At 45.8% G+C, this 15,718-nt stretch overlaps 1 protein-coding gene and 1 long non-coding RNA gene across 5 annotated transcripts; one reads left to right on the forward strand and one right to left on the reverse strand.

Annotated features, from left to right (window-relative positions):
* Window positions 1-612: 612 nt before the first annotated feature.
* LOC102449119 (uncharacterized) lies at window positions 613-11,687 on the reverse strand. Of its 4 annotated transcripts, none has more exons than XM_075928983.2 (5): window positions 11,350-11,687; window positions 9,125-10,832; window positions 7,947-8,169; window positions 5,114-5,161; window positions 613-1,271 (listed from the first exon to the last, which is right to left on the reverse strand). In XM_075928983.2, exons 2-5 carry the CDS (start codon window positions 9,947-9,949, stop codon window positions 613-615), a joined length of 1,755 nt encoding a protein of 584 aa, XP_075785098.2. In that variant the 5' UTR covers window positions 9,950-10,832; window positions 11,350-11,687. The 4 variants fall into 4 exon arrangements, with proteins under 4 accessions (XP_075785098.2, XP_075785097.2, XP_075785096.2 ...); XM_075928982.2 differs by having other exon boundaries at window positions 613-1,274; window positions 9,125-10,057; window positions 11,350-11,684; XM_075928981.2 differs by having other exon boundaries at window positions 613-1,274; window positions 9,125-10,210; window positions 11,350-11,684.
* Window positions 893-5,548, forward strand: LOC142829381 (uncharacterized). Its single transcript, XR_016349760.1, has 3 exons — window positions 893-1,020; window positions 1,204-1,302; window positions 3,413-5,548. It is a non-coding gene; the product is annotated as an uncharacterized LOC142829381 (long non-coding RNA).
* Window positions 11,688-15,718: the final 4,031 nt, after the last annotated feature.

A 15,718-nucleotide genomic window follows, 5' to 3' on the forward strand; every position in this document is an offset into this window, starting at 1 on the left:
GTACTATAAATAACTGCAGTCATAAAGTAAGTCTGCCACCAGTCAACCTCCAGAAACCTACTCAGTTGTAGAAGCCCTTAGCAAACCAAAGCTCTTACAAATCCCACCACAGTCCCTTTGGTGCACTGGGCTAGACTCTTATCCAGCTGGGATCTTATCCAAGTTTGTAGTCTGCTTCATCTACACATGTGGCAGAATGACCAGAAGGAGACTCAGGGCAGGAGAATGCCTGCAGTTTGTTAGGGGTTGGATAGTCAGACAAGTAAAGAGGAGAGATGTATGGGGAGAGATGGTTAGATTGATAGAGGGATGGTTTGTATAAGGAGCAGTGGGTGGGGGGAGAGAGGGAGTGGGCAGTGCATATGATTAGAAAGACGGGTCTGGAGTTGGATAGAAGAAAAATGCTCTGGTGAAACAGACAGAGTAGTTTTTGGAGATGGGTAATGTTTCTCCTTCCCTATCAGGGAGAACAATGCCATAGTGCCATCATCTCTGCATTGCAATACTGATGTTAAGTTGTGGAGCTGGGGCCATCCCCATCTGACATGTACTGGGAACCCCCAGCTGTATCACAACCCATAGTTATAGCAAACCCTGCCCTTTTGTCTCCAACTAAGCCGGCACTGTGCGCTTTCTGCAAGCTTCTGGTCTCTCCTTCTTGCTGCATCGCTGGTGAGAAATGAGCAGCCCCCTGCTGTGGAAGGCTTCCCCGCATCCCGCACACCGGTAAACCCTCTCGGCCTCATGGAGTCTCTGGTGCCTTGTCAGGTTGGAATTGCGCCCGAAGCTTTTGCCACACTGGTGGCAGCGGTGGGGTTTTTCGCCTGTGTGGATCTGCTGGTGTCTTGTTAGGGTGGAGCTCTGACTGAAGCTCTTTCCGCACTCGCTGCATGTGAAGGGCCGTTCACCACGGTGGATCACCTGATGGATCAGGAGGTGGGAGTTCCGGACAAAGCTTTTCCCGCATTCAGTACAGTGGTGGGGACGGTCCCCCCGGTGGATTCGCTTGTGTCTCAGCAGGTCAGAGCTGCGGCAAAAAGTTTTCCCACACTCAGCACATTTGAAAGGCCTGGGCTGAGCTTCTGGCTTTCCCAAGTCTGGCAGAAGAGGGGCTGGCTCCACCTGCCTCTTCCCCATGGAGCTCCCATTCTGCCTCCCCACCCTGCGCTGAGTCCGGAATGCCTTTCCTTTGTATCTTCCCAGGGGCACCCTGCGTAGCTCTGCCATCTCTGTCTCTTCCAGCCGGGGACTTGTGCTCAGCACCATGTCATCTGCTGGAATGAGAGAAGAGAGAATCCAGAGGTGAGTTGGGGAGGACAGGTGTTGCCAACTTTCATGATATTTGCTCTCAAAACAGTTTCTGTAATTATGTGATTATTGGGAAATCTTCATTTTTAAGTGAGCCAATTTCTAGCCCTACTGTTTGAGGAGAAAAGCTGGAAAATATGAACCCCCTAATAGCTCTAAATCCAGAAGGTGAACAAACAGAACCCAGAAGGTATTAGTAATTTCTAAAAAACATGTTCTTAAGCAGCTCGCTTGATTTGGGGAAGGGGCGGAGGTTAACCCATGATTTTTAAACACTTGAGGTTAGCGATTTTGTGAAGGGGACTGCAACTGCTAACAAGATCTGACAATTAGAGCCAAACTCTCAGTCTCATTCATTCCCTTCTTTGTACTGCACACATATGGACCCTTTTCCAAAGAGAAGGGGGTGATTCAGCTATTCAAAAACTCAGTGGGTGATTGACTTCCTCTGAGGACTAACTTGGAAATAGAGGGGAAAGTATGCTTATAAAATTGGCAGATGGCACCAAGTTGGGAGGGGTTACAAGCACTTTGGTGAACAGACTTAAAATTGAAACAACCTTAATAAATTGGAGAATTGGTCTGAATTCAACAAGATGAAATTCAATAAAGATAAGTACAAAATACTTTGTTAGGGAAGCAATAATCAGATGCATAACTACAAAACAGGGAATAACTGGCTAGGTAGTAGCACTGCTGAAAGGAATGTGGGGGTTATAAAGGATGACAAATTGAACACAAATGAACAATGCAGTGAAATTGCAAAAAAGCTAGTGTTATTCTGGACTGCATCAACAGGAGTTTTGTATGTAAGACACTGAAAGTAACTGTCCTGCTCTACTCAGCACTGGGAGGCCTTAGCGGGATACTGTGTCCATTTCTAGGCACCACACATTAGAAATGATGTGGACAAATTGAAAAGAGTCCAGAAAAGTGCAAAGAACATGATAAAGAGGTTAGAAAACCAGACCTTTGAGGAAAGGTTAAAGAACTGGTCATGTTTACTTTTGAGAAAAGAAGAAAGAGCGGAATTAGATGACATATAAAGAGAACTGTGATCAATTCTTGTGCTACCTTCAGTGGACATGGAAAACAAGTAACGGGCTTAATCTGCATGAAGGAGAATTTAGGTTAGCTATTCAGAAACTCTTTAACTATAAAGGTGGTTAAGTTCTAGAATATATTTCCAAGGGACTTTGGCTGGCACCCCATGAGCCTAAATATTTCCCTCACTTCCAAGATAATTGGATTCCACTCCCTTCGTCCATTATTCTTTAATATAGCTGGAGTCGAAGTACCTTACGTCGAGTTGCTGAAGGGTTTACACCATGGTGGAGTTAAGAGGAGAAACTCTCCCATTGACTTTCTTTACTCTTCTTAAAAAACAACAAAAAGTCTAGTAGCACCTGAAAGACTTACAAACATGTAGATGATATCATGCGCTTTCGTGGCTACAACTCACTTCTTCAGATGACAGGAGTGTAAACAGGAGAGTGATCTGCAGTCAATTTGGCAGGTCTTCACGAGATCCATTGGATTGACTGCTGGTGGATCAATCTCAGAGTGTATAGGGCTATAGTATAGATGTAACCCAAGAGGCAGAATCAGCTGCTTCAGAACAAACCCTGTGAGAAGAAACCCTACTCATCTGGCCCCATTACTATAATATCAGAGCACCTCAGTTTTTTTATTGTATAATATTAATGTAGGTGTCCAAAAAGCCCATTCTGATTATGACTTTGCCTTATTTGCTAGAGTAGAATCTCTGTCAGAAATTTCCTCCCCATGTAGGCACACATGGACTATGTTTACTTATTATGCTTCTCATGGATTAAGAAAGGCCCAGTATTGCCTAATGTTAAGATTGCCCGACTATTCCCATTATAATACCCTGTTTTAGTTTCTCAGAACTTTTGCCAAATAACTGTTTCTGAAAATTTCCATCTCAGGCTGATTGATTGATTGATTTTATGTTTTGCCAGATGAGTTCAACCATTTCTGAGCATGAATTTAGGGGAAAATACAGTGTTCTATTCACGATTTAAAATGTTCTTCCCTCCATATTGTTGAGAAGGTCTAGATTAGCTTTTCTTAATCTTTTCAGGGTTGTGACCCCTTACGTGAAGTCAAAAAATTCTGCAGACTGACTGAATACTTGACCTTGAAGATAAAGGGTATGCAGGGAGTGGGGAAGCAAGATTTACCTCCTTACATTGACAAGATGGTTCACCCCTGGAATCAAGAATGTATCTTTTATTATTGCTATGAAATCCACACAGAACTGGTGAAGTCACAGACCTTTGAAAAATCTCAGCATGCTTGGTAGAGAGCTGTTAAAGAGTTTGGCAGATAAATTCTCCCAAGGTTCTGTCTGCTCTTACCCCAGCTCCTCCAAGTGACCCTACTGCTCATGTGCCACCCCCACAGAGTAACTCAACACACTTTGTTCTGTGACTCAAAGGACCATACAAGATTTTCCTGCAATTGCGTCACCTGGCTGTCAAAGTCTGGATTAGGGAAGGCTCCAGAATTTAGATCAGGGACCTGTTCTCTCCTGTTCACTCAGTGACTCCCTGCTGCACTCAGCCAACACAAATGAAAAGGAGGAAACATCCTGACTCAAATTCAGAGGGGCGAAGAAGGGAAAAGTACAAGGGTAGGGGTAGGAAAAGGCCCTAGGGACGAGACAAAATGAGGTTGGTGATGTACATAAGCAGAAGATTTTGTAACCACTAGAACACACTCCCCTTCAGAATCTAGAATTGAGCCTGTTTTTCTAGAGTCTCAACATTCTTGTACAGTCAGGACACAGTTGTAAAATCCATTGGAAAAGTGTATGTCTCCTTCCACCTCTAATGGTGTGTCCACATAAAAGAAAACATTGTTCTAATATACCAGTTACTCCATTAGCTTATGTGATAAAGAACAGCACTGTGGATCTAAGGATCACAATACTTCTGACAACCTGGGGGGGGGGGGGGGAGTTTTAATATAGTTCCATATGAAAGCATTTCAATTTTTAAGTTTCTAAAAAAGCATAAGAAATTGCATCCCAAAAACTATCTTTAAAGAACATTAAGATTGTAGAATCCAACACTCTGATGTTTGGAAATGCCAGAATAAAGATTGGTTGTACAAGTTTAAACGGGTTACCCTGTGTGTTTGCATTATGATTAAGCTTGCAACTATTACATTTTTATTGGTAAATGTCGGTAAAGGTTGATTTCATCATACATACATTAACCACCTAAAATATATATTCATCAATGAATAACCAAAATGTACAGGTAGACAGAAAAATGCTGCTTGAGAACTTACTAGAGATTGGTTTAAGAATATTTACTTTGTATATTATGATACATGTTGATGATTAGTGTTCTAACTGTTTTAAAGCTTTAATTTTTAGAATCTTTGTGTTTATTGTCAGTTAGTAATTATTGCCTGCTGTCACTGTCATCTGCAACTGAGGTCAACAGCTACTCTTGCATCACAGCAAGTGCGATAAAAATGCTAAATACTCTGGGCCTGGGAATCTCAGATTGGAAATCCAAAATTGGTAGAGACTTTTTGACAACTTTGGCCTTCATTCCATAGATGTAAAGTAAGGGTAATGCCATGTCACCTCAGAAGGGTGTAGAGAAGAGAACTTAATTCATGTTTGTAAAGAACCAAGATGTATGATAAAAGCAGCATAGAAACGACCATGCTGAAATTAATAATTCTCTATTCAGTACAGGGCTTTGATGACAGGCAGTGATGCCACATTCTGAAGGAAGAGTTTAAAAAGAAATATTAAATAGCCTACCTATCCTGTGAGCTCCATCCATCAAGTGCTCTGAATGGAGCAGGGAACCTGTGGGAAAAAACAGTATGTAATAATATAATTAAAGAATGTATCATAATGTCCATGCATGAGGACAAATTATAGCTTAATTGATTTTAAGGCTGGGAGGGACTGTTATGATTATCTAGTAGTCTGTCATCTTGCATAACCCAGGCCAGAGGCTTTCACCCAATGATTCCTGCATTGAGTCTTTTTGCTTGTAAATCTCTGGTCAGCATGTTGGAGGCTTAGCTTCCAATGTCAGAAGCTGTGGTCACCTCTGGGAGTTTGGTTTGAGCAATTGCTTCTCCCTCAGGATTTAACCTTTTCCTCTCTCAATTTTGAATAGTGATATAAAGCTCCCAGGCTTTTGATGTTTTTTCCTTAATCAAATATTGAGCCTAAAATCTCCTCAACTTTCCCTCATTGTCTAATTATTAAGTCTTGATAGAAAAGGGGGACGGGGGCTTAGTTCTGTGGGGTGGGGCTTGTGTTGTAAGGGGCAGGGCTTGGGGCTAGCTTCCCCCGCCAGTCTTTCAGCTCCACCTGGAGTACACTGCTGAGGGCTCTGGCAGTGATTTAATGGGCCTGGGTGCTCCGGCTGCTTAATCCATTTTAGCTGCTACCCCCACCCCAACAACCCAACTCATCCTAACTCTCCACCCTAACCCCTAACTTGCCCATCCCTCCCTGCTTGCCCCTGCCAACTGCCACAGAACTTTCCAGAATTTTTAAGGCCCTTTCCAGCCCTACATTTCTATGATTCTTCAATGCATCCCTCACCTCCCCCCAAATAAACATCTCTCAAAGCACAGGGCTCCTTGTTGCCCATATCAATGTCACTGCCAAAGCATGGTAGGCACTTCCTAGCTATTGACTAATCTTCATGGGGAGATGGGAGATTAGGGGACTGGTTTCCAGCCTTTTCCCTCTAATCATCAGTTATTGATGGAAAATCTTAAATTTTCCCTTCAGATTTTGCCATTTCTCTCTATTTTTTAATATCTATAGAAAACCCCTCAGAGACTTTAAGGTCAGAAGGGACCATCATGATCATCTAGTCTGCCCTCCTATGCACTGAAGACCACTTCCCCCCTTCCCTGCCTTCCCTCTCCTGTCATAGACCCATAATCCCTGGCTGAGTTACTGAAGTCCTCAAATCATGGCTTAAAGACTTCAAGCTACAGAGAAATTTACCATTTACACTACTTTACACTACTTATAACCTGCAAGTGACCGGATACAAAAACAAGGCAAAAAAACTCACAGAATCTCTGCCAATCTGATCAGGAGGAAAAATCCTTCATAGTCTCATATATGACGATCAGTTAGAGCCTGAGCATGTGGGTCAGATCCACCAGCCTTTAATCTAGTTCTGTGAAGTGGAAGTCTCCCACAATCACACAATGTATTTATCTGTTTGTTTATTTATTTATTTGTGTATTTAAAACCATTAAAGAGGTTTCTGTCCATAACCAAATCAGATCATGGGGTCTGTAGCACACCCCAAGCACTATCCTAGGGGAATCTTTAGAAGCCTTCTTTCCCAAATCAGTTTTGGCCCAAACTGACTTTTCTATCCATTCTATCGCTTCTAATTTCTTTACAGTGTACCTCATCACTAGCACACAATGCTATTCCATCACTTTTGCCTTTATTTCTGTCTTTCCTGAATAGCACATACCCTTCAATCCCTATACTCCAGTCATGACTACTAGTCCATCATGTTTCTGTTATCCCTAAAATATCTCATTTCACCTCTGTCACCAGCAGTTTTAGTTCCTTCATTTTGTTACTCAGGTTCCATTTTGATTGTTGTTGCTGTTGTTTCCCCATGGATGCCCTCTCCTGTTATCAGGGTTGCCAATTTTCTTGGCTGGATAGATCATACACCATTTGCGGCAATGGTGTCTGGTCCATCTAGTTGGGAAAGTTGGCAACCCTCTCTGACACAGAACCTTCTAATCTAGCCTCATCACCCAACTGGCAAGCAGTGTCCCTTCTCCCGCTGCTGCCCTCTCCCAACTGTCACGGAACCTTCCAGCCTCATCGCCCAACTGCCAAACAAGTGCCCTTCCCCTCTCCCAACTGCCACGGAACCTTCCACCCTCATCATCCCACTGTTAAGCAATGTCCCTTCCCCCGCTGCTGCCCTCTCCCAACTGCCACGGAACCTTCCACCCTCATCATCCCACTGTTAAGCAATGTCCCTTCCCCCGCTGCTGCCCTCTCCCAACTGTCACGGAACCTTCCAGCCTCATCGCCCAACTGCCAAACAACTGCCCTTCCCCTCTCCCAACTACCACAGAACCTTTTGGTACAGAGGCAGGATTCAATATCCTAACTGATCCCTGACAGGAACTTGTTCTTATAAACTTCCATCTATCTTTGTCCCAACTGCATAATGTTAAGGATGCTGCTGGCCAAACATGTTTTGGGGAGGGGTATATGTGAAAAATGTTAAAAGAAAATTAACAGTTTCGCTTTATTCAAAACTTTCTGCTTTCCCCTTTATTTTTAATGAAAAAAATATCAGTGACATTTTTCAGTTAGAAATCTTTTGTTTATATTTTTCCATTAATATTTGGACAGAAAAAGGAAAAACACACTGTTTTGAAAATTGTATTTCTATAAACTTCACTGTGTATTCTGAGAACCCCCTCTATTTCTCTCCCACACTGGAAGTGGCAGCGGGATTTCATATTCCATCGCTCGCACCCCCAGGCAAATCAGTCCTCCCCAAATCTTCTCAAATGTCCAGCCCTGGGGCTCACCCCTCTGCTGCCCCTTCAGTGCCCCAGAGCCTGCCTCATACCTGGCTTAGTACCCATTTCTTGGAGGATCTGGGGCTCCTCTTTAGGAACACGGAGTGGTTCATACTGGTTTCCTGGGATCTCAGCTCGTCCCGCCTCATCCTGGGATATACATTCGGAACGAGGCTGTGGCTGCTCTAGCTGGGAGCCGGGAGCATCCCATAATATCTCAGGGGAAGCCATCTTCTCCGAAGTCACTTCCTCAACCTTTACACGCACCGTGACCTGCGGATGAGCCAAACATCACAGTGTAGCTAGTCTCTGGAACCCGCTGGGGACAGAGGGATCTGAGGGGGGAGACTGCAGGGAACATCCTCCAGAGACACAGAGATGGGGGAAGGAACCACAGACCCATTTCTGGGCTCAGTGGAGGGCACCTAACAAAACAGACATCCTCACACCAACATAAGCCCATAAGAAAAAGGATGCCCCTTGAACACACCCTGTGCAGTGCCTGAGGAACCACATCAAATAGCAAATTAATTATAATAATAATAAGCTGTACAAAGTGACAGCCACACAGGCAGGTTCTGCTAGGCCAGACAAACAGATTGTCAGAGGCTTGTGCAATTAGGAGCCCAAGAGCTGCCAGACTGAATGAGACCAGTGGTCCATCTAGCCCAGTATTTCATCTCTGACGGCAGCTAGCACCAGATACTTGAGAAAAAGATGTAAGGACCCCATTATTACAGGAACATCTTGTCCCCAGGAAAGAGCCTTCCTGATTCCCAGTATCTAGAGGTCAGATGAGGGAAGTGAAGTTGAATATATGGTAGTATAATCCTGAAAAGTCTTCCTATCCATAACTATATCCAATCCATTTGTTGTATGCTGCTCCCTTCTAGGCCTCACATGGCTTATAGCATTGGGTGGAAATGGACCTGAAGTGACTTCCTGTTCAAGTTTTACATTTTGCTTTATGCCTAGCAGCTTTCTATCCCCATATTCATGTAATAGAAGAAGGGCCAAATAAAAGATCCCAGTTCAATTTCTCTGTGATACTGAGAAGTCTCTTAATCTTCTCCTTCCAAAGGTATGACTGATCCCTTTTCCCCTCTAGCTCATAAACCCTTACAGCCCTGAGTCCCTACAGTGCCAGCTGCTAACTCCAGCTAGCACTCCCCCTGCCCCTGCAGATACAACAGTCTCCACTGAGATTATCACATTAAAACATTCTTACCTGCTGCTCCCATAATCCAGCCTCTTGCTGCCCCACCTGGAACCCCTCTGCCAGAGCCACTGCCTGGGCACAGGTCTCAGGGCCACGCTCCCAGACCCATCTCTGCATTTCCTCTGGCAGGATGGTCAGGAATTGCTCCAGGATCAGCAGTTCCAGGATCTGTTCCTTGGTGCGGCTGTGTGGCTCCAGCCAGCAATGGCAGAGCTCCTGGAGGCGGCTGTAAGCCGCTCGGGGACCGTCAGCCTCCTGGTAGTGAAATTGCCTGAAGCGCCGGCGCCGTGTCTCCAGACGGATATCCTCCCCTTGTAGAATAGCAGCTTTCACCTTCCCATAGTCTCTGCTGTCTCTAGCCTCCAGGCTGCTATAGGCCTGTCGAGCTTTTCCATTGAGTGCCGGCACGAGTCGCGTTACCCACTCTCCTCTTGGCCACTGGCAGGCATTAGCCACATGCTCAAAGTTGGCCAGATAGGTCTCAATATCATCCCCGGGAGCCAGCTCAGGCAACTGTAGTGTTACCGGGGTCGGCACAACTTCAGGAGGGGTCCATAGGGCCTGCAGCACCTCCTGCCACTGGACTTCCCAGCGCTGGGGCGGCTCATCCTGCCTCTCAGGCCTGGACTGTTGTGGAGCCGCCCATCTCAGTAACTCTCCGATAGTCCCAGAACAGACAACAAAGGGAAGGTTCTCTCCACGCTCCCCTCCCTGCCCTGGCTCGGGGCCTGCTGGGTCCTGTTCCTCCCTTTTTACTGGGGGCTGCACAACTTGCTCTAAAGGCACCTGTAATTGGAGACCCAAATCCACACTTGTACCCAGTTCTGTGGCCATGGTCTGTCTCAGGAGTGGCTGCACTTCCAGCTAGGACCTGCACTCTCAGATGCCAGTCTCAATAATCATGCATGGGACCTGTTGGGAGCATCCAGCCTCCTGCACACCCTGCAGCAAAAGATCCATATGAAACATGTTGCAAGTATGCTATTGAGCTGGCAAAGCCAGGCCCTTCCATGTTAGCAGATTCCAAGATTTATGGTGGCCCCTTCAACAATAACTCTGCCTGCTTGGGCATCCATCTGGTGCCCTAAATGTGTCCTGTGGAAAAAAATAGTATATGACCATCAAATTAAATTAATGCCTATGGGCAAAGCAGGCAACTGTGAAACTGTTATTTACTAACTTGTGTGTGCTTAACTTTGCTATGTAAATAATGTCCTTTTAGCGAGTCTTTGGTATGTAATTCCTAAGTATTTTTCCTTTAAAAAGTGTAAAAATAACCCCACCACAACAACAAAAAAACAAGTGTAATAAGTAGAGTTCAAACCCTCAATGGGGGAGGAGGGAGGGAAACAACAGATTATTACTGCCTGAGCTACAGACCATTCTGTGTTTAACCAGCAGCTGGAGAATGCTGCTATCCCAGAGTTGGGAGTGAACCCCCAGGTTTGAAAGTGCTTGATAGAGTGGGAGCCCTGCTGGTCCTGGTGTTCTTCACCCACTCCAAGAAGTGAGATGCTTGTGCCACTCTCTGGGAGCACCACAAGGGCTATGAGCCACGTGTCAGACCATGGGGATGAAGGCAGCCCAGCCCACCCCAGCTTTATGCTACAGCTGCTCTAGCAGCTCCCAGATATTCCCAGTCCAGTGTCCGCTGCTACTGGGTCATTGACAGCCCAGTCTTATAAAGCGATTCTTTTGCCAAGCTGCTGCTGTTTTCCTGAGAAACAAAAGAGACAGGAATTGGTGATTGGTAGCATCTTACAACTCAGCCAAACCTGAACCACATTTCCTGGGGAAAGGAAGAGGCATTTCTCCAGCTGCTGCAGAGAGCTGAGGAATGGGAATTCCTTAAAGAAAAAGTTGCAAGAATTTTTTTTTTGTCGTTAAAAATGTCTGGTGACCTAAATAGAAGGGTCACCACCAGAGTCTCCTGCAGTAACTGTAGTGAGAGCTAATGTCACAACCTGTACTCCCAACTCACTGCTCTCACTCAGCACAGGCAAGTCTCTCCAGGACCCCCCCCCCCCCCCCCCGCTATTCCCTCACTTCCCTGCCCCAAGGTACAGACAGCTCCCCCCCGCCCCCCTCTTGAGGTGGGAGCTTTGTGTTCCTCAGGTCTCAGCAGGAGCTGCAAAGAGAATGCCCCTCCCCCCACACATCCTGGGTGGGGATGGATAAGGGCAGGGGGAATTAGGGATCCCTTTTCCCTTGCGGTTTCTGCAGTGGGGACATACCTGGGGTCGGAGGCTCTTGCTCTTCTGGTCCAGCAACTCCGACTCCCTGTTCCCTCTGCGTGTCCAGCAAATGCTGAGTCCCCCTCTCCCCGTGTCTGGGGGTCCCCTGGAGCCGACAGATGCCCATGTGCTGCAGAGCTGGGGCAGTGGGGGGGGGATCCCTGAGTGGGGGAGCCCTAGACGATGCTGAGAGGCTGGTCCTACCTAGGAAGTGACAAGGATCCTGGAGAAGGGTTAATCCCACCTCTGCAAAACCAGGACTGGCTGGGTTTGCTGTCAGTCCCGGCGAATCCCTCCCCTGCCTTGCCGGCCAGCCCCTAATTGGGATTGGATCATGGGGGGGACTATTGAATTGCCAGCGCTCCCCGCTCAGCTTTCAAGCCCTCCCTCGTCCCCCGCCCCGCGGCGACAGCGGCAGCCTCCTGTTCGCACAGCCACTGTGATACAGAGAGGTGAGAGCTGCACGAACCTCCCTGGACCAGACTCCCCCGCAACAGTCTGGCCCGGAGACATTTAACCCACCGACTGCACTTTCTGCGGTGCAGACACACAGAGAGGCAATTCCTCCTGTGCTGGACTGGGTGTAGTCTGCACAGGCAAAGGGTTGGAGGGAGAACATCTACAGAAGTGTGGATTCGAAAGCCAGGAGTGATCTCTTATCTAATCTGGCCTGCATCATCTAAAACACGCAATGGAGAACTGAGGCTGACAGAGACTGAGAGGTGCAGAAGAGGCAATTGGACAGAGGAGGGGTATGGGAGCTAGACAAAAATCCAGGAAACCTGGCATCTGTTCCTACTGACTTTCTCATTTCCTCTCTGTGCCTCTGTTTCCCCCCCCCCATTCAATATCTATCAAATCTATTGAATGTGTAAACTCTTCCAGAAAGGGAGGTTCTCTGACACCTGACAAAACGAGGTGCAGTTCTCAGTGACTGTGTGTCTGTGCAGTGCCCAGCACAGTGGGGCGTTGATCTTGGAGTTCTAGGCATTTCTACATTACATCCAAATAAATTATGTTAAAGGAATGTTAGAAGTGCAACGTCAAACCCTAAAAGATTTGGAAATACTAGAACTAAGGTTGCTGCTGCAGTCTTATTTCAGTTCCCTAGTGTGTATGCATTATGATTACAGTCTTTAATTACATAATCACATAATGTCTTTTCCACTGGACCTCTGCCTTATTTAGAGCACAGGGTGGGCTGTGTTCACTGAGGCTATGTCTAGACTGCAGGCTTCTTTCGAAAGAGGCTCTTTCGAAAGCATCTTTCGAAAGAGCCTCTTTCGAAAGATCGCGTCTAGACTGCAGGCGGATCTTTCGAAAGAGCAATCCGCTTTTTCAAAAGAGAGCACCCAGCGAGTCTGGATGCTCTCTTTTGAAGAAGCCCTATTTACATTGAAGAACGCCTTCTTTCGAAAGAGGAACTTTCGAAAGGTGTTCTTCCTTGTGAAACGAGGTTTACCGCCATCGAAAGAAAAGCCGCGTTCTTTCGAAATAATTTCGAAAGAACGCGGCTTGAGTCTGGACGCAGGGGAAGTTTTTTCGGGAAAAGGCTACTTTTTCCGAAAAAACTCCTGAGTCTGGACACAGCCTGAGTGGATAGCTGCTCAATAATATCCTTGCCTTATTTACTACCCAGCATCCACCCCCTGCTCTGCTAACACAGTTACCAGTTTCTCCTGGGCTTTTGTGTGATCTGTTTCAATTCAATCTACCCTCATAGGTCATGTTTTCTAGACCTGATTCATGTTGCTCTTCTCTGGATTCTATTCAGTTTGTCCACATCCTTCCTGAAATATCGGGCTCAAAATTGAACACAATACTCCGGAGCAGAAGAATTCCTTCTCGTGTTTTATTTACAGCACTCCTGCTAATACATTTCAGAATCCTTTTTTTGTTATTTTTTATTTTTATTTTTTTGCAATAGAGTTACACTGTTGACTCCTATTTAGCTCATGATCCACTATGATTGCCAGATGCTCTTCCACAGTACTCCTTGGCAGTCATTTCCCATTTTGTCCTTCTTAAATGGAGTAGCTTATTGTATTTCATCCTATTTACTTTTGACCATTTCTCCAGGTTGTCCAGACCATTATGAACGTAGTAACATAAGAACAGTGATACTGAGTCAGACCAAAGGCCCATTTAGCTCAGTATTCTGTCTTCCAACAATGGCCAGTGCCAGGTACAGAACTGAACAAGTAATCCACCCCCTGTTGCCCATTCCCAGTTTCTGGCAAACAGAAGATAGGATCACTGTCCCTACCCATCCTGGCTAATAGCCATTGATGGACCTATACTCCATAAATTTATCTAGCTTTTCTGAACCCTGTTATTGCCTTGGTCATCACAACATCCTCTGGAAGGAGTTCCACAGGCTGACTATGAAATGTATGTAGTACTACTTTATTTTATTTGTTTTAAACATGCTGCCTATTAATTTCATTTGGTAACCCCCTAGTTCTTGTGTTATGAGAAGGATTAATCAACACTTCCTTATTTACTTTCTCCACACCATGCATGATTTTATTGACTCCTGTCACATCCCCTTTTAGTCATCTCCTTTCCAAGCTGAATAGTCTCCATTTTATTAATCTTTCTCAGCCAAGGAGTTTGGTTCTTGCAGGAGGTGTGTCACTATGTCTTGGCTAACACATCAAATACAGTACACTGAGAATATACAGACAGCGTTTATAGCCTATACATTTAATTGCAGCAGGATAATCCAAGTGACATAAGCTTTTAAACTGGACCCAACCATCCCCTGGCCTTTTAAGTTCTACCTATGGCAGAAATCTGGAAAAAGTTGGAGAAAAAAATCTATCACTGCCCAGGATTTGTATTATTTTATTGAGAGGTACTCTATTTTATTGAGTAATCAAAGTATTTTGGTAAATAAAAAAATAGATGTGAATGCTTGCTGTGGAAGAGCATTTTAGGAATGAGGGGGAGAGAGGAGAGAGCCTTTTGGGGCTACACTGAGGGGAGAGGGTACTGTGGGAATGGGGATACATGAGGATTAGGTGGGGAGAACGTTTGGGGGACTCTGGTGAGGGGGAATAACACAGGGAAAGGAGAATAAGGGGTGAGCAGCAGGGAAACTGTGGTAGAATAGCAGCTGGAGTTCAAGTCAAGTCAGCCCCATAATCTCCCCTTCTGAGTGTTTGCTAAGACCTGGGGAGTCTGAGCCTCTCACCTTTCAATGTGGGCCAGGATCCTCACCCATTTATAAAAGCCTGACCCACATCCATGCACTCCTTCACATAGCCCCTCACCCTATCCCTCCATGTGGAATTTGGAGTCAGGGAGTCCCAGCTGACCACTGATTCCCTAACCCCTGCTCCCAAAACCTCACAGCACTGACAGGCCATAGAGCAGTCTAAGGGGGAGGAGATAGTTAATCCCAGTGGAATCACACACAAGACTCCAGGACTGTAGCCACCAGACTGTGTGGGCTTCTAACAGCCCTATGGGACATGGGACATATGGCTTTGCTAGAGGAACTGAGTGGCAAGGATGACAAAGGACAATCCCTTCCTGCCCCCATTTATCTCCTTGCCCAGACCCCAGTCACTCCTTCCGTAGTTAATAATAACAACCCCCATAAGCTCCTGATGCAGTTAATCTATGCCATACTGAGAAGCTATAGAGCTGGGATCCCCCACCCAGAGCTGAGACGAGGCTGCTTCTCCACTGGGTGGTGGAAGCTGTTTATATTGGGCTCCCACTCCTGGCGATGACAGGGGCTGGAAGCTGGATCTATAGGGAAAAAGAGCTATTTTATAAGGGAATGCCTCTATACTGAAAGACAGCTGCCTTTGCTGTGGGTGGCCAACAATATTTAGAGAGAGATCCCTTCCTTTACACCCAGAGACAAACAGAGACAGTCATGGGGTAACTTGATTATCTCTAGAACTACGTCTACACTGCAGGCTTCCTGCGCAAGAATGGCCATTCTTGTGCAAAAACTTGTGGGGTGTCTACACTGCATGCGTATTCTTGCACAAGTAAATTTACAGTAAAGCATCGGAACAGAAGGCTTCTTAGGCAGGAGTTATTCCTCTCCCCTCTAGGACTAAGCCCTCTTACACAAGAGCTCTTGTGCAAGAAGGCAGTGTGGATGGGCAACAGGCTGAAATGACCAAGAGAGCGTCCACATTGCCATGGATGCTCTTGTGCAAACGCACATCTCTTGTGCAAAAGCACATGGCAGTGTGGACACGCTCTTGTGCAATAATTTTTGCTGAGAAAAACAGTTCTTGCGCAAGAAGCCTGCAGTGTAGATGTAGCATAGAAGTATCTATATGAGGAGCAACTATTTGATAACAGGCTCTTCAATTTAGCACAGAAACGTACAACATGAGCCACT

Source organism: Pelodiscus sinensis, chromosome 5 (assembly GCF_052426305.1).
Source record: "Pelodiscus sinensis isolate ZL-2025 chromosome 5, ASM5242630v1, whole genome shotgun sequence".
In the NCBI taxonomy this organism is placed as follows: domain Eukaryota; kingdom Metazoa; phylum Chordata; order Testudines; family Trionychidae; genus Pelodiscus; species Pelodiscus sinensis.